Below are 25,326 nucleotides of genomic sequence, written 5' to 3' on the forward strand. Positions count from 1 at the left end.
CTTAGCATTCCTCTCGATCGAGAACAATTCCTCTCGATCGAGGACTTATTTCCCTTTAATCACTCGATCGAGAAGAAGTAGCTCTCGATCGAGCAAATGGGCTCTCGATCGAATAGAAATAGTTCTCGATCGAGCACTTCTCAGCGCGTAATTCCTGCTTCGCGCACTGAACTTCAAACGGCTGCCATTTCTTCGTTACTTGGTCAAACAGGGTGATTCCGGTGGCATTGGAAAGCTAAAAGGAAAAACTTTCATCTCCAATTGGAATCACCTTAATAACTGTTGTATAATTCGAGATATGGCTCTTACAAGCAGGAACTAGCAAATTGAAGCACTCTCTTGGCTCGCCTAACTTCCTTACTCCAATGCGCATCTCAAAATAGCACTTTCCAAGCTCCGACTCAACTCATCTCCTAAATGCATGCGTAGGGACATGTTTTAGGCTTGATTCCGCATCTCTAAGCTCATTCCTGCAATTAATACAAGAACTTCCAAAGTATGCAATTCGGGGCATATTCGCAGCAAATAACTACTAAAATAGCATAAAGATGCGTGCAAGAATAGGCTAAAAAGACTATATAAAATGCACGTATCAAATCTCCCCAAACCAAACCTTTACTCGTCCTCGAGTAAACTCAAAACTATACGCTAATGGAACGGAAAAATAACTCAGAGCTAGCTTAACTTGTCTACTTGAACCAATTTAATGCAACAAAGATTAATAGTTTAAGCTAAGCAGTCAATACGCAAACGAATTATGAGCTGTTCAGAAATATAGCCAACCTATCGACCTTGCAAGACCAACAAAATCGGACTCTCTCGTGGTCACTCTTCTCTCATGAAGCAAAGGGTGAATATTTATATATAAAAGAGAGAAGAAAGGACAGTCACTCACCTAACTGCGACCTACATAGCATGCATGCAACAAAAATGAAAGACAATTCAAGTACTAATGCACACACTCCAACCAATAATGTCCGTCACGGTAGAGGGCTTACAAATAATTTGGGAACAGTGAGGTTCAGGTGAGAAAGGGCAAAACATGTTATGGAAATGTGGAGGTAAAAGCGTCAAGCTAGTTCCTAACAGGACCATATAAGACCGTCCCAATCTCAACTGACTGAAAAACTAAGTACAAGTGCCCTTCATTTGGCACACAACTCACTAAACAATGCACAATCTCCTCAAAATGATACGAATAAAACGGAGGAGTGAGACCGTCAGAAGATAGAAAAAGGCACAGACGGACTCAAAAATCAAACCAGCTCAAAAATTTCCAAACCTTTCCTCCTCTGGTTTCTTCCTGTATACGTGATTTTTTTGATTTTTTTTTTTTTTCTTTTTTCTTTTTATTCTTCACGTTTTTCTTTTTCTTTCTTTTTCAATTTTTTTCATTTCTTTTTTTTCTTTCCTCCTTCCTTTATTTTCCAACAACTCCATACAAAAGAGATACGGCCAAACTGCAGACGAAAACTCATACCACAAAAGAACATACTAACTAGCTTGACTAGGCAGGCTTAGTTTGGGATGTAGCTAATGGGTCAAAAGGCAAATTTGGCTAATGTGGAGCTAAATGGGTGAAAAATATAAGGAAAGGGAAATTTGCAAGGCCCTCCCTGCATGTGACACCAACCACGAACCCGAATATGTGCATTTTGACGAGAAATTGAATGTCATAAATGTGCAAAAGAGACGAACATGCTATGCAAGGAGTACTACTCAAAATTCCTAATGAACTGGTCATGAATGTCACCAGTTATGGGCTCTAAATCTCAGAATTTTTAAGTAGTTTGCCAATTTATAGGTCAAGTCTAAACAGTCAGCTTATATTTGAACAGAAATTCGTAGATTATGCGTATGACAAAGCTAAAAACTATCAACGGAAGTGCAAGGCTCAAGTAAATTGACAAGTTATAGTGCATTATCATCATGGAAATCTACCGTTCCGACTCAACCTACATGCTAAAATAAACGTGAAATTGGAAATTTTAAAAAAAAAAAATTTTGAAATTTTGAATTTTGAATTTTTATAGAAATTAACAACAATGCAATACGGAAGTGCAATAAATGTGAAAACAGAAATGCAATAAAAACAATATGCAGACGCGGATATGGATGCATAACCTCCCCAAACCAAACCGTACAATGCCCCCATTGTACCAAAACATGGAAAGGAAATGCAAACTGAAGGAGAAAGAGAGTAAATACGGAAAACTTACAAGATACGCGAAGAAAGGGACCTCCCCAAACCAGCCAGCAACGTGGGAGGTCACTAAGGGCCCGGAAAACCGTCTCAGTGGCTAATCCAAGTCAGCACGTGAAAAGGGCATCCAAAACTGCTCGATCGAAGGGAATAGCAGTCGATCGAGTGGTTTTCTTTCTGCAGGTGCTCGATCGAGTAGAAAACTACTCGATCGAGTGATCTTCAGCGTGTTCCTGCAAAACGCAATGAAAAACAGCCCGCAAACTAACAAGATAAGCATACTGAGATAGTCTATGGTATAAAAACCATTTATTACAACTGAATTGAAATAAAAAGCAAAATAAAATCTCAGGGTTGGTTGCCTCCGGGTAGCGCTAGCTTGATCAGTCCAGCTCGACCTTCTTTTTCTTCGAGCCTCTCTAATTAAATACAATCAAAAAAGCTCAAAGCGCGCAAAGAACTTTGTCAAATAGCTGCGCATGTGCTACACTGAAGAGTAAGTAGCACCAAAGTGGAATAGCAAAGTAGGAAATAAAGATATGTAAACATTTAAGTCTAACAAATTTCCTATGGGCGCTCCTAAATTTATCCACAAAATATAGGAGCGCGGGAGCAATTGTCAATAAAGTAGGGCTCCATTTCAGATTAACGAAATTAAAATGATAAGGACGGTGAAAAATCGTCAAATTATACGACCTACTGGGAAGGGGTAAAGCATTGGGATGCGCAGCAAAAGTCAACTGAGGCAATTTACTATTAAAACAAACAATAAATAAATTATCGTTTACTACCTCGTGTCGGTCACTCTCAATGACGGAATCATCGACAAAGGAAGATATTACCTCTTCCGTGCTAGGAGCAATTACCGACTCAGCTGCCTCTTTGACACCCTTCTTAGTGGAATTCGTCCCGTAAATCGCAGCCTCAAGTGCATCCAACTCGGCTTTGAATAGGGAAGATTCACCGTATCCATTATCGTCATCGAAATCGTCATCAAAATCAAACCCAAATGACGAACCAAAGCTCCCAATGGCCAAACTACTCGATCGAGTAGAATCTTCATTCGATCGAGCGTTTTCCTCCTGATTTCCACTCGATCGAGTAGAATGTTCACTCGATCGAGCACTTTCTCTTGGAAAATCACTCGATCGACCAATAATTGTCACTCGATCAAGTGATTCCTCTGTCTGACTGAAATCCTCGTGTGGGGGCAGTGAAATATGATAGAAACTCGTCATCCGAGTCATAGAGATCATCCTCAGCATTGGGTAACACGGTTTTCTCAGGGGAGAAACCGCTCTCAGAGAAGGTATACCTCTTCTTCTTGCATCTCACTGCTAACTGAGCAATTTGTGACTCAAGCTCAAGGATTCGAGCGCCCATATGTTTATCACTCTCTTGCATTTTGGATACAAGCGTTCCCATTAAATATGTCAGCTCCGCGATCTCTTCTTCTTCCATCTCATTTGCTAATGAGCAACTCTGAACTCGAGCTTATCAACTCGCGAGACATATTCTTGTGCTTGGAATGCAAGTGTCTCCATCAAGGATTTCAGCTCCGCAATGTCTTCTTCTTGTATATCAGGGGGATCTTGTTGCGGCGGCCATTGATAGGGTGGATGTGGCGGCACAACTACAGCTGCATTGTGCTCAGCAGAACCACATCTCCGAGCGGATCACCATTTGTTCCATATAATGGGACATCGGTGATGGGTCAAAGGTACTCAAGCCTTCCCTTTGATTGTCTTTCACCTAGAACTGTCTAGGTAGTACCTGTAAGGCCTATCAAAACAGTACTCAAGGAAAAAGATTAAAACGGCCTCAAGGGAAAAATCCCCTGAGGCTACAAACAGATAAAATTAAACAAATAAATAAATAGATTGCCTCCCCGGCAACGGCGCCAAAATTTGATACTGTCGTTTCGTACCAAAAATAAAATACCTAAGTACAACTAACAGAAGTCAGCGGTAAATAGGGTCGATCTCCACAGGGAGGCGGTATACTATCTATTTGTCTATTTATCTGTCTAATGTCACAATTGGGGGTTTTGATTGATTTAACTAACTAAGACTAAGGCGTGAGGGAAAAGAATTAACAGTAAGAGAAGGAAGTATGCTAAGAGTCGGTCCACCGTGGCGGCTATCGATCTTATACTATCGGGAATACTAAGGCGATTAGACTATTGATAAGAAGAGCTATGGTTGTCACCTTTCGGTCCTTAAACCGCCCCTAGAGCGTAAATGACTTAACTTTCGCCCTCACCGCAATACCCTATTGTAATTAAGCAAGCCTTCCCTTCCAATCTTTCGATCTAGGTCGGGGTTAACTAAATTTATGGTCTCCTGCATGCATTCATTCGACCGGATAACAATTAAATTGCCTAATACAATTCCTATCGCAAGACTAATCTATATAAGTCAATTAAAACATCGCTACCACGGCTTCCCTAATCCTAACATACTACGGGATTTAGCTACGCATAATTAAAGGGGAAGCAAGAAATAAAATAAGAACAATAATAAACATTAAGTAATTAAAGAGAAGAAGGGAGAGAAATTACTGTAAATAAATGATCCGGAAATAAGCAAGAACAGAAGTAACAGTGTATATGTATTAAGTGTCGAGAGAAAAGGAGAAGAGAAAAGGCGAGCCAAATGTCGTCCTCCCTTTCCTATTTATAAGAAAATAGGATTTATTAACCTAATTGCGGAAAATAAAGCTAAAAACCCAAGCCCGTCAAAGATTGTTGCTCGATCGAGCACTTAAGGCTCTCGATCGAGTAATATTACTTAGCATTCCTCTCGATCGAGAACAATTCCTCTCGATCGAGGACTTATTTCCCTTTAATCACTCGATCGAGAAGAAGTAGCTCTCGATCGAGCAAATGGGCTCTCGATCGAATAGAAATAGTTCTCGATCGAGCACTTCTCAGCGCGTAATTCCTGCTTCGCGCACTGAACTTCAAACGGCTGCCATTTCTTCGTTACTTGGTCAAACAGGGTGATTCCGGTGGAATTGGAAAGCTAAAAGGAAAAACTTTCATCTCCAATTGGAATCACCTTAATAACTGTTGTAGAATTCGAGATATGGCTCTTACAAGCAGGAACTAGCAAATTGAAGCACTCTCTTGGCTCGCCTAACTTCCTTACTCCAATGCGCATCTCAAAATAGCACTTTCCAAGCTCCGACTCAACTCATCTCCTAAATGCATGCGTAGGGACATGTTTTAGGCTTGATTCCGCATCTCTAAGCTCATTCCTGCAATTAATACAAGAACTTCCAAAGTATGCAATTCGGGGCATATTCGCAGCAAATAACTACTAAAATAGCATAAAGATGCGTGCAAGAATAGGCTAAAAAGACTATATAAAATGCACGTATCAATTACGTTACTCAAGTTACCCAACTCGGGTTACCTGCTACCGAATCTTCCATAAACATAATCACGTCATCATATTACACTTAACTTACTTTATACATCACTACCAAATTTGTGTTCATTCAACTTAGAACATGTAAATTTGCATTAGTTCATTCTTTCATATAACATATAATTGCATATTCTTCTTAACAAATTAATCTATCATGTTCCACATTCTCTCATCAGTAAATCATTGTACACAAATCAATTATTACGCAACGAAAATTTTCAACTAATCAACAAGGCATATGAGCATTATTATAAGCTATGTTTCATATTATAACTCAACAATTCCATAATTATCATCATCGTAATCACGGTAGAGTTTGTAAACTCGTATATGACTACCGTCATCATTACTTATAGCAAGCACCAACATGTTCACTCTTCATGTCACGACATACACCTCCACATTTTCACGCATCTCAATCACGTAAACCTATATCACATATCTCATAACCATCGTGTAAGCTCACTAACTACGCCAAAAACTTTACTAATTCCAATAAAGATTACTACACACGGCCCAAATACCACTATCACATCCCTTAAGACTTAGCCAGAGGTAGCTCCGGCACAATTAACATACACATCACACATGGACACACGGACTCCACATTCCCGTACCATGTGACTGGCTTAAGTATCATGGGGCCAAGACTTTGAAATGAGGGCGCCTACTCACCCAAAATCTAGCATCAGCGGGGCTCCCATTATACATACACCAGGTTCATTTTATTAGACTCACTACGTTCATTAGGTTCATTTGTTACAGGTTCCAAAATCGTCGCTCTGATACCACTTTGTAACACCCCCATATTCAGAGGAGCCTTAACTAGGCCTTCCTTAGCATATAAGGGCGTTACCATCTCGATTGCCCAAGGAAGTAATAATCAAATGTCGATAAAAGAACTATTACGTTACTTTACAAGTGATTTAAAACCAACTGATGATATAAAGATACAACTCAAAGACTACTCGCTATAACTATCAAATCTCGTGAAGACTCATCCCTGCCCGGACTCCAGCTATCAACCACATCAACACCTGCTAAGACAGACTGCTCACCATAAGGGATCACGGCAGACACATAAACAAACAAGACAACCACACCAGGTCAGTACTGAGATAAGATAAGACAACATCAACAACAACTATCAATACAACTCAACACAATCAGTCACACACACAATCACACCCACTCCAAACAATCTCCGTCACCGACTGTCCACTGGACCAGCCCTGCCAGTAGGAGACCGCAGCCGTTCCCACCTAAGCCCCACTCATAATACCGAGCGATAACCCTGTCCCATTAATGTGAACATCCCCTCCCGTGGCGGGTTCCACGGAGGGCGAAACTAGGGCGTGAAGCCACTCCCGCAAGTGACTCCACTCAGCCGAGAACGCATCTCGAGAACCAGAGACAAATCAATCACAATCACAATCAGAACCATCACACTACGAATGCGATAAAAATACAACAACCACAACACAACCACAACATCCGACACACTAGACCATCTACAGAAACTGAGTAGACGAACCTACCTTTAAGCAACTGCAACCAATCCATGCCCACACATGCTATAACCAGAAACCAAGCAAAGCCTATAAGCACAACACGATCATCTATTACTACCAAGCAAACCCTAACTGCAAAGACGAGGATACGGATGATGATTATGACATACCTATAAGGAGAAACCCGGCAAAAGACCGCTACCCGCCTCACGCTACGCTCTCCTAAGGCTCAAGGACCTTCAAAGGGCCTCCATGGAGGTTTTGTGGTGAAGGGAAGGGAAAGAGGCGACTGATGGATGGGAAGAATGAGGCGGAAATGAATTGCGGATTTAACAAAACGCGATTAAAAACCCTCGCTGAAAACTCGATACTCGATCGAGTACCCAACATACTCGATCGAGTGACCCCCTACTTGATCGAGTAACCTAGCTACTCGATCGAGTAGCCTCTACTCTATCGAGTACCACTCCTAACACGTAACTCAAGATAGTTTTGGCACCCACTTCTAAGACTATTCCCGCTCCCAAGGTCAGTCAACGCTGGTCAAAGGGTCTCTAAAAAGGGCGGGTATTACAGTAAGAGTCTAAGAGGGGGTCAACCCAGATCGAGGTTGCCAGCCCCGATCGGGGGCGTAGCAATCCGGGTATTTTTTCTTAACTTCTTTCTTAAATGCCAAGGGAATCAAAAGTTTGCGATAAATGTCCCTTAATGCACCCGGGTAAATGCTTAATCTAACAACTTAAGAGCTTTCAAAGAGCATCCTAAGCTTGATATTTTCCACATGAATTTGGACTTCTCATTTGGGCTCTTTGTATGATCATTTGCATTTATCAATCCATTGCTCCATACTTTCTTCCTTGGGCTTGGAACCACATCTTCCATGGTCATGCTTGGTCCATCTTGCTTCCACTTAGCTTAGTGAACTCGGTGATTGCTAAAATGACGGGAAAAAGCATCCAAGTGCTTCATTCCTACAAAATGCGATAGAATACAAGCAACACACCTAGAACACAAGATTAACTCACAAATATACTAATTAAAGTATGATACGCAATCAAAATCAAGCTAAAATGAGGGGTAAAAGTATATATAAAATGAACAGATAAAATTCCATACCCATTCCTTTCCCTTGGAATCAAACTCCATTTCCCCCTTTTAAAAATTTTGGCGAACCAAACAACATTTAGCAAGCATGGATTTAGATACCCATAGGGCCATACCCCGATCCTATCAAACTCTATCTCATTCCGATTTGTTGAACTAAAGGATCCCTCAATGTGGAGGATTAAATTGCCCATCAAAAACATTCCTCAAGTAAAAATGTAAACAATTAACTGAGACACTAGATAAACAAATAATGGGAACAAAATGAGTCTCTTTTGTTTACTAATAATTCCTTAAAAACATTTTTTTAGTATCACCCTGAAATATGACCTAATTACAAAGTGTTGACTATCTAAGCGACCACACCACACCACACTATATTCCACACTCCATTGGCCCATGGCGCATACTCATATACCGTCTCCGTAGACAATAAAGACACATTATCGCTCCTTCTCCAAGGTTATATAGGGTAGACTAGTAAAAATTGAACCCTATTTGTAACCCATAAAATTATATATCTGCAATAAATAATAAAGAGGAATAAAATAATATAGAAAATAAGAATTTATTTATAATCGAAAGACCGAAGTTTATAACTTTCGGGACTCTCTTGATTCTATCTTAAAGACTAGGGTTTTGATAGGGACTACGAGGGTCTTATCGACTTAACTTCGTAGGGAGATGATGGGGTCTTTTGTGTGACTTATTCTATCATACCTGCAATTTGGTAGTAGGAGGACGGGGTCGTAGTAAGAGGGCGAGGTCGTTTGACTTAATCCATCCGCTCCCTTTTATAAGCTAAAGATGGAGTTGTATTTATAGTAGAGCGACTTGGAGGGCAAGATAAAGATTTCTAAAATTATCACAATAATTATTGATAATTATCTCTAAATATTATAAATACCATATAATAGAATAATACCAAAATATGTAAAATTTTGGTATCTATACTACTCGACACTGGAAATAAGGGGAATTTGACCAGAATCCAAATAACCGGACTTAACAACGCCAAACTGAGGACCGAATTTGAATTGATCGGCCCAAATATTTTCTTGTTACAAACCAATCATTCTCTCTAACTAACTTGAAAATGAAATAACCTGAATTCAACTCGTTTTTTGAACCTAATATTACAAACGGAAAATTCACGTGATACCCCTAAACTATGTCACTTTGCACGTGGTACCCAACTTTTTAAGTTTGTGCACATAATAACCTTGCAGTTTGATTTTCAAGTACGATATGCTCTTTTTATCGTTTTTCGAATCTTCGATTTAGCATAAATTGTAGACCAGAAATCGGAATTGGCTAATTTTTTTTTTTTAAATTGATTACCTCTTCGAGATCTATAATTTGATAAAACAAAAAATGGTCATTCGGAAAATTATGATCGAATTTGTGGTCGCTTTTAGGTTTTCGTGAGAAAAAAACTCTAGAAAATGTTAGGCGATAAATTATTTTTTTCTCAAATCGTAGATTATGACAAGAAAATGTGTGTAGAACAAAAACTTGGGTGATTCCAAATTCCGGTGCATGGGTTATACTGAATTAAAGTTTGTTAGAGCGACAAAAATGAGATGTTGTGTATAAAAATCAAACGTGAAGGGTAACATATACACAATCTTAAAATATTGGGTACCATATACAAACTGACAATATTTAGGAGTACCACGTGAATTTTCCGTATTACAAAAGTATCCCCTAAAATATGAGCTAATAACATAATGTGCCGACTGTCTAAGCAACCACACGTCCACAGCACACGGTCCACACTCCGTCACCCGATGGGCCATGGACAGTAAAGACACAACTAGATCTTAAATTGAGAACATAGAAACAAAAACGGTGAGGAGAACAAGGAAACACAACATAGTTAGCTTAACCACCAAGTACTTTAATCAAATCATCCTCCGTAGTCCGTATAATAACTTCCCTAATTAAGTATTATTATATTCACACCGGTCCACTTAATTCTCGCTATTTCGCGGCTTTTCCATTTCTCTCCCTTCCCCCTTTATATACTCCTCTTCTCGTCTCCTCCTTTCAACATCTTAACCTATTTTATTCTCAGCATCGCATCTTTTCGCTTTTATTCCCCTTTCCTTTTTCAGATTTATTCTCTATTCTCAATAATTTTCTTACTATTTTTTGTGAAAAATAATGGGCGAAAGTGATCCTTCGCACGAACACCAGATGATGGTATGTTTTTTTGTTTCTTGATTTTCTTTTTGATGTAGTTCTTATTTGATCCGATCAATTGTTTGTCGGTATCGAGAATTCGTTGAATTTTTAACTTCATTGCCGATCATGTGTTATTTTCATCATTATTTCCGTTTTTAGATAGTTTTAGTGGCGTAATCCGGATTTATAGTTATGGTGTCACGTATGAAGATTGTATAGGGGTTAACTATTAATCCCTCGGTTTCAATCATCCCTTTACCTTACCTTTGGGATGAAGGGAGTAATATTCTAAATAGCAATTTTTTTTTTGAAAACTATACTGTAATTAAAATGATTGGGACGAACTGTTACTTCCTTCGTTCCAATCTTTTATCTTTTATTTATTTTCCGTGGTTGTGAGATTTATTTTAATGCAAGTGATTGAGACGGAACGAACGAGTAATACAAGAGGTAAACTAGAAAAATAAAATATGTTTAGAAATTTGAAATTCGATTGAATTGATTGTAAACAAAACATTAATTTAAACTAGATTTGGAAAGTGAATATTAAATGTTACTCTTAACATTGTATGATGATGAAAAGTGATTGTGGTTTGTGTTTTGGATGTTGTGTAGAAGGGTGGAAATGAAGAGCATAAGTTGAAGTACTTGGAGTTTGTGCACACGGTTGCAGTACATTCTATCTTGTGCTTTTTGAACCTCTATGGTTATGCCAAGGATAAGTCTGGACCGCTTAAGCCTGGGGTTGAGTCAGTTGAGGGCGCGGTCAAGAATATTTGGACTCCGGTTTATCATCGGTTTCATTATGTTCCCTTGGAGCTTCTCAAGTTTGTTGATCGCAAGGTAGTTATATATACTTGCTTTTTCATATTCGTCAATGTGAACGGAGGCTATTGGTGTGCTTTCTTGTTATCATTAAAGTTTTATTTATATCCTACGTTGGTTGTTTTGAGTTTGCAAATGAAAAATAGATTGATTTTGAGCAAATTTCTATTTGCTTTCGGTGTGCAATACTATACTCTGTATAGGCAAATGAGGTTGAATTGTACTCCTTTGATTTTGGTCAATTGTTGTCCTTTAGTTTTGGCACAAAGACCAAGGAAAGAGGCGGGGGTCAATTACTAAATGACTAGTGGATCAAATTAAGTGTGAATAATCAAATTACTTATTAAGTTCATTCTTAAAATTTTTAAAATAGAAATGACAATAATTGACTCATACGCCCAAAATGGAAAATGACAACAAATAATCGGGACTGCGGGAGTACTTGGTTTTGACCTACAATTGGAAACATTTGGTAAAGGTTTCTTCTTTGTTGGGGAGATTTTTTTTTTTTTTTTTCCGGTGTCTTTTTCTTGAAATTTTGTTTTGCAACATAGTTTGCTCCACGAACTATGCTGTTCTTTGTACCCATACTCAACTAGCTGAGCTAGTTAACTCATCTATTGGCTGTACTTAGAACTGCCATTTTGGCTCCCTTTACCTTAAAAATTGTTGCTTCTTTCGGTGCAATGATTTTGTTACCATTAGAAAGGAAAGAAAAAGGGAATTCTGATGTACATTCTTCGGATGCAGGTTGACGAGTCTGTGACCAAGTTGGAGCCCCATGTACCACCAGTAGTAAAGCAGGTATCCTCCCAAGCATACTGTGCTGCACAAAAGGCTCCTGTGGTTGCTCGTGACGTGGCCTCTGAAGTTCAACGTTCTGGTGTGGTGGATACTGCATCTGGGATAGCAAAGAATGTCTACACCAAATATGAGCCTGTGGCAGAACACTATGCTGTCTCAGCCTGGCAGTCACTCAACCGTCTTCCCCTTTTCCCTCGGGTGGCTCAGGTTGTGCTCCCTACCGCATCCTTCTGTTCTGAGAAGTATAACCAAACTGTGATGGTGGGTGCTGAGAAGGGTTACAGGGTTGCAAATTACTTGCCTTTGGTACCAACTGAGAAGATTGCCAAGGTTTTTGGAGGGTCTGATGGTGATTCTCTATCAACAGCTAATGGGAACAGCATTTCTGTTGGCGCTCACTGAGTAATACTGGAAATCTGTTGGTTACATGTCTCAGTAGATACATGAAGAAGTGATTTGTCATAGTAGAACATGATGTTTACTGTGCAGTTTTGGTGAGATTTTGGTGTGGTTATTATAGTAGAAGGATATTGTTTCATTTGTCAAACATGAGTTGTTCCTAAAATCGCAAGAATCATAGGTAAAATATTGTTCTAGTTCCTGGTTTGATACATCAGGATTTTTGTTTCGGTTTTAATATTTCTATCGGTGGTGATCATTTTTTTGAATGTGCGGGGTGTGTGTGTTAATCTGACATTTCTGACCATGGGATTTAGAAATTTCCTACCACAAGTCTTCTCTGTTTAGTCTTCCCAAATTCACATCCAGAAGAATTTCCCGAGTAATCTTGTGCAAGTCTTGCAATTAATCTCTCTTAGAACGGATAATCCGCATAGAGCTGATCAAATGGTCCAAGCCCATTGGCCTTACCCGGCCCGACCCGCTTTATAGAAGGGCTTGGGCCTTTTGTTGGCCCAAAAAAGCCCGACATATTTTTGGGCTGGGTTTGGGCCAAGCATTCGGCCCAAATTTTGGCCCGGCCCAACCCATATTAAATAATAAATGAATATTTTTTTCATAAAACCTATTAAACTAGTGTTAAAGTTATAAACAACTTTTTAAAAACTCGAGTATATTTTTTTAGATTTATAAAACAATGTGTATAGAACATAAATTATATCACGAATGCATGGTTAAGCATTCTAAAGTGGGGAGGTTTGTCTTTATTTTATTTTGGAGAGCAATTCATAAACATTTTATCATATTTGTACAATTTTATAAACTACGTATATTTTTAAAGTAGTAATTGAAGATAATATGTTAATTATTTTCTAATGTAAGTCGTAAATTTTAGGACCCGAAAAGCCCATTTAGGCCCAAAAGCTCGAATTAGCCCATAAGGGCCGGGCTTGGACTTGCCAAATAAGCCCACACATTTGACCCGACCCAGCCTAGCCCACACAAATGGACCGTTTTTGTTAGAAAGGCCCGACTCATGATCACCTCTAATTTATCCGCACTTAAAACGATTAATTTGTGCTCAAGGTCTTTGATAATTCAGAGTGTTCCCCTATTGGTACTATCTTACTTTACCAAGATTCTCTTAATTTGACTCTTTCTGCGGAGGATAGGAAATCGGGGACTTTACCTTTCCAAACATCTTTGGAGGAAGACTTCTAATCTTAGGAATGGAGTTCTCTTTCCTTGGATCCAGGGTTATCTGAATTGTTCTAAGTCTCTTATTTATGTGGATGTTGCGTGGTCTAAAGAGCTTGTTACTGGTTTGGGTGGGTGTATCATGTTTGATAATGAAGTTGTGTCTGAATTCTGTATCAAAGGAAGTGCCGAGAATGCTGAGCAAGCGGAAGCTTTGGCAATCAGGGAGGCCTTGAAGTGGGCGCTCTCTCGCAATATCCTTCATGTTACCATTTTGTCTGATTGTTTACAGGTTCTTACTCAAGTCCTGAAGCTTTCTCAACTCAAACATTGGATTAGGAATACGGTTGAAGATATCACTGAAGTAGCGGCAAACTTTCACTGCGTTTCTTTTGCTTATGTTCCTAGAATGTGTAATAAAGCCGCGCATAGGCTAGCTAAGCGTGCTATTAAACTGTAGAACTCGTTAACCCGATTGTCAAAAAAAAAAATGTGCTCAAGGAATGATAGATTATTATCAAACATCAAACATCAAACACGTTGGTTTAATAGTAAAGACGATGTATGCGGCCAGTAGCTTGTAGTTGTAAACTTGTAATACCCCTAAATAGTCGACCATTTTGGCTAATTTGACACCAAAAAAATCACAAAATCTTGTTTGAAACAGATATGTCAGTCTTAAGTTTAAAATGAAACACAAATGAGACGGTCTGCCTAGGGATTAGCAAAAGTCTTGTCTCGTCTACCAAAATAAGTTGTATTTCACTCATTTTAATCTTAATAAATGGATATACCCGTCTTACTAAATACCAAATGAAAAACATTACATACAGTTCTCTAATTTCTTCGTATCACTTACTCCGTCTCATTTATCTGCTTACCTTTTTTTAATTCTTTATAAGAGATATTTTAATTGAAGGTAAACAAATGGTTGGAACGGAGGTACTATATAAAAGAAACGGAATTTGTTATACTTCATCCATCCCAATTCCCAGTCATATTTAGCTTTTTTTTTTTTATGAATCCGTTTTTGAAATAATGCTCAAAAATAAAAGAATTGTCGTTTTGGGTCGGTTTTGAAAATATTTATCGAAATGGTGTCCACGTAGGCTCGGTTTTGACGAGCCTGTATGGGGTTTAAACACGCCATACGTATTGGCGTGTTTAGTTCAGATAACACGCCATTGGATATGGCGTGTTTAATCAGTCTAAAATTCCATCCCAAGGTCAGTAGCAACATAAGGAAACAAAGGTAACGCGCCATTAGCAATGACGTGTCTTGTGAAGGAAACACGCCATTACGTATGGCGTGTTTAAGTAGCACAAAATTCCAACCCAAGTCCAGTAGCTGTGTTAATGGAAAGAAATAGAACACGCCATTACGTATGGCGTGTCTTCTCCTATAAACACGCCAATACGTATGGCGTGTTTGGTCAGATTTCTTTTTTTTTTTTTTAACATATGTTGTATTTCCGTCACTTTCTAGCAAATAAAACAAACCATTCACCATCTCCGCTTCACAAACACCCAAGTGCGATAGAATAAACCTCACTCCCCTTCTTATTTCTTCACCTCACACTCATCTCCGGCGAATCTCCGGCGTGTCTTCGGCATTATATTGGGTTTTTGCTTTTCAAATTATACATTCTACCTAATTAGTAAGGTAATTTAATTCTTTTAACTTATTTAATTTCATCTTTCTAATGTAGATTTAGCTTATTTTGTCTTCATTGTTGGTAATTATGTTGTTTTGTACTTAGATCTACAACTTATATGTGTTAATTTAAGGTTGTTTAAAAAAAACTCAAATTTCGAAACCCTAATTAAGATGAACGATTTATGTATTTTAATTGTTGTTTAGGTATGTATTTTAGGGAAATTAGGTTATAAGTAGTTGATTTATACTAAATTTGTTCAATTTTTTTGTATAGAATGGAAATTTGTGATTTTTCTCTTATTTGTTATTGTGATGGAGAAGTGTTGGAGCAAAATGGATGTGTAACTTATAGAGGAGGGAATCAATGTTTTATTCTAACTAGTACAAAGATGACATATCTTGAATTAGTTGAAGAGATATATAAGGGAATCGGCGTTCAAAGTTTGGGTACTCAATTGAAGGTGATGATGAAATTTTCAAGTGCCGGGTGTTTCAAAATTGTATCCCTTAATAATGAGGGAGCCTTTAAAGCGTTATGGGCAAGTATTCGTCATTCACATGCTCCTTCAATGGACATATTTGTAGAAGTTTCCACTAGTCAAATTGTCACTCCTACACCAAGTATTAGGCTAGATGATGTTGCTCAATTTGTTTCACTTGAAACTAATGACGTAAATGATGGGGAATTTTATGGTAACTTAGAAGGTGATGAGATTGATGAGGAATTGGCAATACTTGATGAGAATTTTTTGGCAAATGAAGAAGATGGTGATGATGATCTTGTCTTTGCTAGTGCTCCCATTGTTGAGTTTAATAAGATTGATCAATTAGATGAGGATGAATTGAATAGCTGGAAAACTTGGGAAAATATGGTAAGATATGAACATGGGAAAGAGTTTGCGGTTGGACAAGTGTTCCCAAACAAAGCTTCACTTAGCGATGAGGTGACATCATATTGTGTTAAAATAAATCAATTTTTCAAAGTTGCCGAATCAAAACCTAATACTATTACCTCCAAATGTGGCCGGTCTCCTACACCATGTAATTGGCGGTTAAGGGCTACACAAAAAGACTTTCATTCTGAAGTTTTTACCATTGTCACATACAAAGGTACTCATGATGAGTCTTGTGTTTGTGACATGGTACCTCAAGACCACATGAATTTGAAACGAGCATTCATAAGTCATGAGATTCGTAACCTTGTTGAGGGAGATTGGGGATATAAAGTAAACTCTGTTGTTACTTATATTTTAGATAAGTATGGTTACACAATTTCATACACCAAAGCTTGGAATGCAAAACAAAGAGCAATTGAGGAAATATTTGGAGATTGGGATAAATCATATGAGTTGCTACCTCGTTTCATGCAAGGCTTAAAAGAATCTAATCCTGGCACTATTGTTCAATTTTATACAACACCAACAATGAACCCAAATGTGCAAAAATTCAAGCGTGTTTTTTGGGCATTTAAACCATGTATTGATGGCTTTGAACATTGTCGGCCAGTTTTAAGCATTGATGGAACTCACTTATATGGAAAGTTCAAGGGAACTATTTTGACAGCTATGTCAACTGATGCTAATAATCAAATTTTCCCGGTTGCTTTTGCTATTGTTGAAGCCGAAAATACCGATAGTTGGCCTTGGTTTATGTCTTGCATAAGAGTATTTGTTACCAAAAGAAGTGGGTTGTGTGTCATTTCCAATAGACACAAAGGGATTATGAAAGCAATGAGTGAAGTTGGTAGTGGGTGGGAGGAGCCGTATGCTTATCATAGAGTTTGCATTCGTCATTTGGCTTCAAATGTTAATACAAGATTTAGAAATAATGCAGTGAAAGAAATGTTTGGGTCAATGGCAATGCAATTACAAAACAAGAAGTTTGACATAGGATTTCATCGCCTAGGTGAGTTGCATAGAGAGGCACAACAATATGTTGTTGAAATTGGAATAGAGAAGTGGTCAATTTGCCATGATGATGGACATAGATATGGAATATTGACTACTAACTGTGGGAAATTATCTGTATACTTCCCTTAAACTAGAGGGATTATAACGAATTTAACAATGATGATCAATGGTCATAAACAAAATACATAAACAAAGTATAAATGATTTAGAATTAACCTTCGGTCCTAGCAAAATTGGCCTAAGAACAATATCAAAATTGATATTCGCCTATTAGTTGCACCCAAGACGATATGAGATATGCCCCTTGATTATGCTAGAAATCGATCTAAAATTTTCTGTAAAATTTAGTTGTTTTTGTGTTTTTCTGATGAGAGAGAGGAGGCAAGGTCAAGAAAAAGCATTAGGGTAAAAATAATTCTCTCCCTTTCTTTTTATACAGACCGAAATTTGGAGTCAATTATGAAAGAAAAATCTTTCCTAATTTTCGGCCAAACTGGCCGAAATAAGGAGTATATCCTCCTTATTTTTGGTCTTTCCAAAAATATATAATATGTGTTGAATTGTCATCTAGTGAGGATCGAACCCAAGAGCTCTTGGTTTGTGTACCCTCACTATTACCACTATGACACATTCATCTTGTTGATATTAAATATAATCGATTATATTTAATTACGAATTAATGATTAATTCGTCCAAGCTAATATTACATACATTTAATTAAATATAACTTATTATATTTAATTTACGAATTGACAGTTAATTCGTCTCAACTAATATTATTTAATTTTCATTAAATAATTATCTCATCAACACATTGACTAACTTTTTAGTCATTTTGGGCATCAATGTGATTATATTTCTATAACCACATTTCTCAAACACATCCTATAGGTGTGACCTTTAGGGACCAGTTGATCACCGCCATCTGTATGATAATAACGTCAAACTTTCTAGCAAGCCAACCGTTATTAGGTAAACATTAATCAACTGATTAAATATACGAAGTATACCCTTGTGAACCTGTAAGAGATTTACAAATGTTATCACACTAATTTGTGGAGGACACAAGCTCCAACAAACTCCCACTTGTCCTCACAAGGGTATGTGCGATAACCGATTCTCATATCCTATAAAATTTCTCCCACTCAATGTAAAACAATTTGCAAATCCGAATTCACAAAGGTCGTATTTTACAAGCGATCAATATCAAGAGTGGTTTCCCCGACTAGAGAGTAACTTAACTGATAAACGAATCAACATTCGAGCATGGCCATGCATTTCAGTTACAACTCCTCGAGTGGCCCCGAGAAATAACTATACCGATAAGGGTTGGATATTTTCCTCAACTCGAATCCTGCAGATGTAAGCACGTATGAAATGACCGGAAAAAATCTACTTAGCCTCGATTAGTTATGGGCAGACCGTGAGAAAGAAACCAAAGTCACCCAAAAAACTGCCTTAATCTCAAGAGACAGTCGATAGTCAAAAGAATCGACTCTAGGAACACAATGGATGTCCTATCCACGACCTGGCACCGAATGTTATTAAACATTTAGGACTCCATTACGTTGTCACAAAAAGTTGTCCTACGAGGTATCGTTATAATCTCGCATATGTGATCAATCAGTCAACCGTTTGACTTATGGCTCGTTGAACCCACCATCAATTGACTGCACAATATAATAGCCGGAGTTATCAGCTCACATTGGCGATTACGGACCAAAACAAATATAATGTAATTCAGTTCACTTTGTGGCGTTCAATGTTGTCAGTACAATCCACATGAAGAACAAAATATTATATATATAAAACGATGAAGTTATAAATAGTATATGAAAAAGATAATGTATCAAATCCATAATCAAGTACTACAACTCAGGAACATGTTTAATTCCCATGGAATTAACATGCCCACGCTTATCATAATTTAACGGTTTGGTGAGAGGATCTGCGATGTTATCATCCGTCGCAATCTTGTCAATCACTATCTCTTCTTGCTCCACGTAATCACGGATCAGGTGAGCCTTCCAAAGTACATGTCTAGATTTGTTGCTAGACTTTGGCTCCTTAGCCTGGAAGATGGCACCTCTATTGTCACAATAGATGGTGATCGGGTCATTCGAACTAGGAACTACCGAAAGCCCTTGTAAGAATTGACGCATCCATATCGCTTCCTTTGCTGCCTCCGAAGCGGCATAGTACTCGGATTCAGTAGTAGAATCTGCTACAATACTCTGTTTGTAACTCTTCCAGCTGACCGCAGCACCATTAAGAGTGAAGACGAACCCGGACTGAGATTTTGAGTCATCTCGATCGGTTTGGAAGCTAGCATCTGCAGAATCGATTTGCGCATAGCTTAGTATCGCCTCCATAAGTCAATACCCAACCTTAGTCCTCCGTAGGTACTTGAGGATATTTTTGATCGCTATCCGTGTGTTTCACCCGGAGTCTTTTGGTACCGACTCGTCATACTCAATGCATATGCCACGTCTGGACGTGTGCATATCATGGCATACATGATCGATCCTATTGCAGATGCATAAGGAACACGACTCATGCGCTCAATCCCTTCAGGCGTCGTGGGTGACTGAGACTTGCTCAACTGCATCCCAGTCGTCATAGGAAGGTTCCCCTTCTTGGAGTTGGTCATGCTGAACCTCTCAAGAACCTTATCCAAATAAGACTCCTAACTAAGTGATAACGTCCGTCGTGATCTATCTCGGTAGATACGGATTCCCAAAATGCGTTGTGCCTCACCCAGATCTTTCATCTGGAAATGGTTCTTCAACCATTCTTTAACCGAAGAAAGGAGAGGAATGTCATTCCCAATCAAGAGTATGTCATCGACATACAAGATCAAGAATACAATCTTGCTCCCACTCGACTTGATATATAAGTATGGTTCTTCGACCGATCGAGTGAAACCATACTCTTTTATCACTTGGTCGAAACGATGATTCCAACTCCGAGAAGCTTGCTTAAGTCCGTAAATGGAACGCTTAGCTTGCATACTTTCTTAGGATGTTCAGGATCTATGAAACCTTCGGGTTGCACCATGTACAACTCTTCCTCCAAATAACCGTTTAAGAAGGCGGTTTTCACGTCCATTTGCCAAATCTCATAATCATGAAATGCGGCAATTGCTAAGATTATCCGAATGGAACGTAGCATGACTACAGGTGCAAAAATCTCATCATAATGCAATCTTTGCACTTGAGTGAAACCTTTTGCCACAAGTCGTGCCTTATAGATATCTGGTTGCGCGTCTACAGAACGCTTTATTTTGTAAAGCCATTTGCACTGTAGAGGTTTTACCTTATTAGGTAAATCAACTAGATCTCATACGTTATTCTCATATATGGAGTCCATCTTGGATTGCATGGCTTCAAGACATAGCTTTGAGTCGGAACAGGCCATAGCACCTTTATATTGCGGGTTCATTACTTTCTAGAAGTAAAACGTCATTCTCCTCGACCATACCAATGTATCTGTCCGGAGGATGAGAGTCTCTACCCGACCTCCTAGGTTCCTCAGGAATATTAACCGTATCATCAGTTGGAGGAACCACTTCCTCCATCCGTTCCTCGGTCGTTGGTTCTGGAATCTCCGACAGCTCGAAGGTTCTATTACTCGTCTTGTTCTCGAGAAATTCTTTCTCTAAGAACGTCGCACTAGCCGCAACAAAAACTCGATGTTCGGTAGGCGAATAGAAGTAATGACCAAATGTTCCTTTTGGATAACCTATAAAGTATGTCTTGACCGATCGCGGGCCGAGCTTATCCTCGTGTCACCACTTGACATAAGCCCCGCAGCCCCAAACCCGAATAAAGGACAAGTTAGGGACCGTTCCCTTCCACATTTCATATGGAGTCTTGTCGACAGCTTTAGACGGACTTCGGTTAAGTATAAGAGCGTGACGAAAAGAGCATAACCCCATAATGAATCGGCACTACCGTGTGACTCATCATGGATCGAACCATATCAAGTAAGGTTCGATTTCTCCGTTCGGACACACCATTCAATTGAGGTGTTCCGGTGGAGTTAATCGCAAAACGATTCCACGATCTTTCGGTGTTGATCAAACTCATTTGAAAGATATTCGCCACCCCGATCTGAACGAAGTGCTTTAATCTTTCTACCCAGTTGGTTCTGTACCCTATTCTGGTATTCCTTGAATTTCTCAAAGGACTCACTTTTATGCTTCATTAAGTAGACATATCCGTATCTACTCAAATCGTCCGTGAAAGTGATAAAATATCTATAGCCATCTCTAGCGGTAATTGACATAGGTCCACATACGTCCGTATGTATGAGTCCTAATAGGTCACTAGCGCGCATTCCAACACCTTTGAAGGAAATTCGAGTCATCTTGCCAATGAGACATGATTCACACGTGTCATATGTAGAAAAATCGAATGCGGGAATAGTCCCATTATCGACGAGTTTCTTCACGCGTTTCTCATTTATGTGTCCCATTCGACAATGCCATAGATAGGTTTGATCTTTGTCACCAACCTTTAATTTCTTATTATTCATGTGTAATACTTTCGTGGTTTGATCTAAGATGTAAATTCCATTCATGGAAACTGCTTTGCCATAAATCATTTCATTAAAAGAGAAAATACAACTATTATCCTTTATTGAAAATGTAAAACCGTCTTTAGCAAGTACGGAAACAGAAATAATGTTCTTAGATAAACTGGGTACATAGTAACAGTTATTTAAAGATAACTCAAAACCACTAGGGAGTTGGATTACATATGTCCCCTTCGAGGCAAAGCAAAGAACTCGTGCTCCATTCCCGACTCGCAGGTCCACATCACCTTTTTCGAGAGGTATGATGTTCTTTAGGCCCTGCAAATGACTACACAGATGAGAACCACAACCAGTATCAAGTACCCAAGTTCCGAAACTTGCATGGTTAATCTCATTCATATGAATATAAGATGACATACCAACAGGAACGACGCGGCCTGCCTTGATGTCCTCACGGTAGACGGGACAGTTCCTCCTCCAATGTCCAGTCTTGTGACAATGGTGGCACTCTATGTCACCGCCCTTGCTCTTTGTCTTGCCCTGTGAGCCACTAGTCTCACCAGGCGCACTCTTACCGTTTCCTGGCTTCTTAAACTTTGGCTTACCTACAGCTAGGTCGCCATGAGCCTTGCCCTTACCTTTACCCTTGTTGTGAATCGTGAGAACATCCTGCTTCATGCTCCCACTCAATTTCATATCCTTCTAGGTCTGTACGAGAAGGGAGTGTAGCTCATGAGGACTCTTTTTCAAGTCATTCATGTAGTAGTTCGCCCTGAAAAGGGCAAAACCATCGTGAAGAGAATGGAGCATTTGGTCAATGACAATGCTCTCACTGATTCTACAATTCAGTGTCTCCAGCTTCTCGACATTCTCAATCATGTGAAGAATGTGTGGGCTAACTGGTTGGCCCTTCTGGAGTTTCGCATCAAAGAAGCGACAGGTATGCTCATATGTAACGATTCTCGGTGCCTTTGAGAACTCGTTAGTGAGCGTGGTGAAAATCTTGTTTGCACCTTGGGCAATGAAGCGTCTCTGCAAATTGGTTTTCATTGCAAAGATCAGTACGTTCTTTATCGCACCCGCTTCCATAACGAAATCACTATAAGCGAGTGACTCGTTGACTCCTGCATTTGGGCATGGGTTGACCGGTATTGGCTCAGTTAAATACCCGAGCTTACCGTCAGCGATGTGACATTCCGTAGTGCCGCCTCCCAATCCGCAAAATTGGACCCATCATTCTTGATCGAGTGGTGATTCATTTGGTCCATGAACATTTTTAGCCAGGACGAACGATCTAGTGTGGCACTAGGCATTGGGATTGCGTTATTTCCAGCCATTTATTGTAACAGTATTATCGATAATAAACGTGTTCTACACTGCGAAAGAAGAATAAAATAATAAGCATGTGCATCGTTTTAATTTTAAGTCTAATGAGCTAATGTCATAACGCGAAGACTACAAAAAAAAATATTTATACAATTGACCTCCCTCAAGAATTATATAAATGACCCCAAGACTCAATTCTCTGTAAATTGATAAGCTAACCTTTTAGCTAATTCTACCGTTAGAATTCTTGGTCGATAAATTTCTGTAAATTCTATCTATAGTCCATCATAATCACGAGAAACTCTTCGGACTATGATGTTGAGGTAAACTAAGTCAACACAACTACTTACCCAACGTAGAAGGGGTCATATTAGGCCTACCGACGAAGAAGGGATTCATAGATGTTTGCCCTTATAAAGACTAATCTCAATTTCCGTTTTAGAGGAAGATCCCATCAACTTTATTTAAATTCATTTTAAGTGAACTATAATCTAGCATGCGAGAATGATTAAACTAAGGTGATGGCTTAAAGACTGTGACATCTGCATGTCCATGAAAACTAACATACAACCTATATGAGTCAATTTTCATGCATTTTAGTAGTAGGTGGTTTGGTTTTAGGCGGAATATGATGCATAAACTAACATGTGAATGAAAAGCAATAAGAATGAAAACGTAAAAATAAACAGTAAAAGTCCTAGTGTGGCCTATCCTATCCAAATGAACAATAAATACAAGTTTGGAATCCATCCTTGGACCCGAGAAGCTTGTCTTGATGTTCCATCTTGATCCATGTAGTGGGAGTGAGCTCCAATCTTCATCTTTAGTCTTCTTTGAAATTACAATAAATAAAATTACATAATTGACCTATTTATTACATTCTAATTTCAAAACCCAAAACTAAAATAAAGGAGATTCGAGATCTCATAATCACATAAAAATCATGTTTCCTTCATTACGAAAACATAATTTGACTAAGGCCACACTAAGTATTACAAATTACAACCGATTGCAAAAATAAATACGTAAATAAAATTCATTCATTCGATTCATTCAACAAAATTAAAAGCATCAACTAAAATAAATTAAACATACATAACACAATTCCTAAATTCTGTTGATTAATTTATCCAAACCACCTATTTAAATTAAATTAAGTGACAATTCCGCAATTAATCACATTAATTTCATTCTTAATCCATATTAAACTTGTAATATGAATTCTATCCGTCAAAATTTTAAACTGCTTTAAAATAACTCGGTATCTTTAAATTGTGAACCGATTCACAATAACTAATTGGCCAAAAAAAAAAAAAAAAAAAAACAAAAACCAATTATAATTTGGTCTCGGCTGAAAAATAAACAAATTTTTTTTTTTTTTTTCATAATTTCAAACTCCACACATTTGAAAAAAAAAAAAAACAGGCCCCTTTTTTTTTTATTCGGCAATTAGGAAAAACAAAAAAAAACTTTCCATATTTTATTCTTTCGGCAATATGGCAAAAAACAAGAAAACAAAACAAAAAATTTCTTTTTTTTTTCTTTTTCTCGGCTTACCAAAAAAAAAAAAACAATTTTTTTTTTCCTACGGCAAACCCTAAAAAAACGTCCTCCCTTTTTTTTCTTTTCTTTCTTTTGCGGCAATATGCCCTAAAACAAGATTTGATGACAAAATTGTTTATATTTGCTATTAGAACATGATTAGCATATGAAATAATAAACATGATTAATTTATATGCCAAAAACTATATAGCAAAAACAATCTTTTCATCATAAACATGACGATTCCATTTAATTTTAACTTAATCTGCATTAAATCAAAGACTACCAATTCTTCATATGATAATTTTAACTGATTATAAACTATAATATGAAAATATAATGGAAAAATATCATCAAACTAAAAGAAAAAAAACGGCAGGAAAAAAAACAAATTTGGCACACACAAAAAAAATTGCCGAACCAAAAAAAATTCGAAACCCTAAAATATTTCGAAAATCCTCATTGTTCACATACAAATTTATGAAAATCATCAAGATTAAAAAACGTGGCCTAGTGCTCTGATACCACTTGTGGAAAATTATCTGTATACTTCCCTTAAACTAGAGGGATTATAACGAATTTAACAATGATGATCAATGATCATAAACAAAATACATAAACAAAGTATAAAGGATTTAGAATTAACCTTCGGTCCTAGAAAAATTGGCCTAAGAACAATATCAAAATTGATATT

At 38.1% G+C, this 25,326-nt stretch overlaps 2 protein-coding genes across 3 annotated transcripts; both read left to right on the top strand.

Moving 5' to 3' along the window:
* The first annotated feature begins 10,224 nt into the window (after positions 1–10,224).
* On the top strand, positions 10,225–12,731 carry LOC141647351 (stress-related protein). Of its 2 annotated transcripts, none has more exons than XM_074455494.1 (3): positions 10,225–10,454; positions 11,052–11,279; positions 12,012–12,731. In XM_074455494.1, exons 1-3 carry the CDS (start codon positions 10,416–10,418, stop codon positions 12,465–12,467), a joined length of 723 nt encoding a protein of 240 aa, XP_074311595.1. In that variant the 5' UTR covers positions 10,225–10,415; the 3' UTR covers positions 12,468–12,731. The 2 variants fall into 2 exon arrangements, with proteins under 2 accessions (XP_074311595.1, XP_074311596.1); XM_074455495.1 differs by having other exon boundaries at positions 10,296–10,454; positions 11,055–11,279.
* Positions 12,732–15,707: 2,976 nt separating this feature from the next.
* LOC141648791 (uncharacterized) lies at positions 15,708–17,357 on the top strand. The gene has a single exon (XM_074457507.1). It carries the CDS (start codon positions 15,708–15,710, stop codon positions 17,355–17,357), a length of 1,650 nt encoding a protein of 549 aa, XP_074313608.1.
* Positions 17,358–25,326: the final 7,969 nt, after the last annotated feature.

This window comes from Silene latifolia, chromosome 3 (genome assembly GCF_048544455.1).
Source record: "Silene latifolia isolate original U9 population chromosome 3, ASM4854445v1, whole genome shotgun sequence".
Classification (NCBI taxonomy): Eukaryota; Viridiplantae; Streptophyta; class Magnoliopsida; order Caryophyllales; family Caryophyllaceae; genus Silene; species Silene latifolia.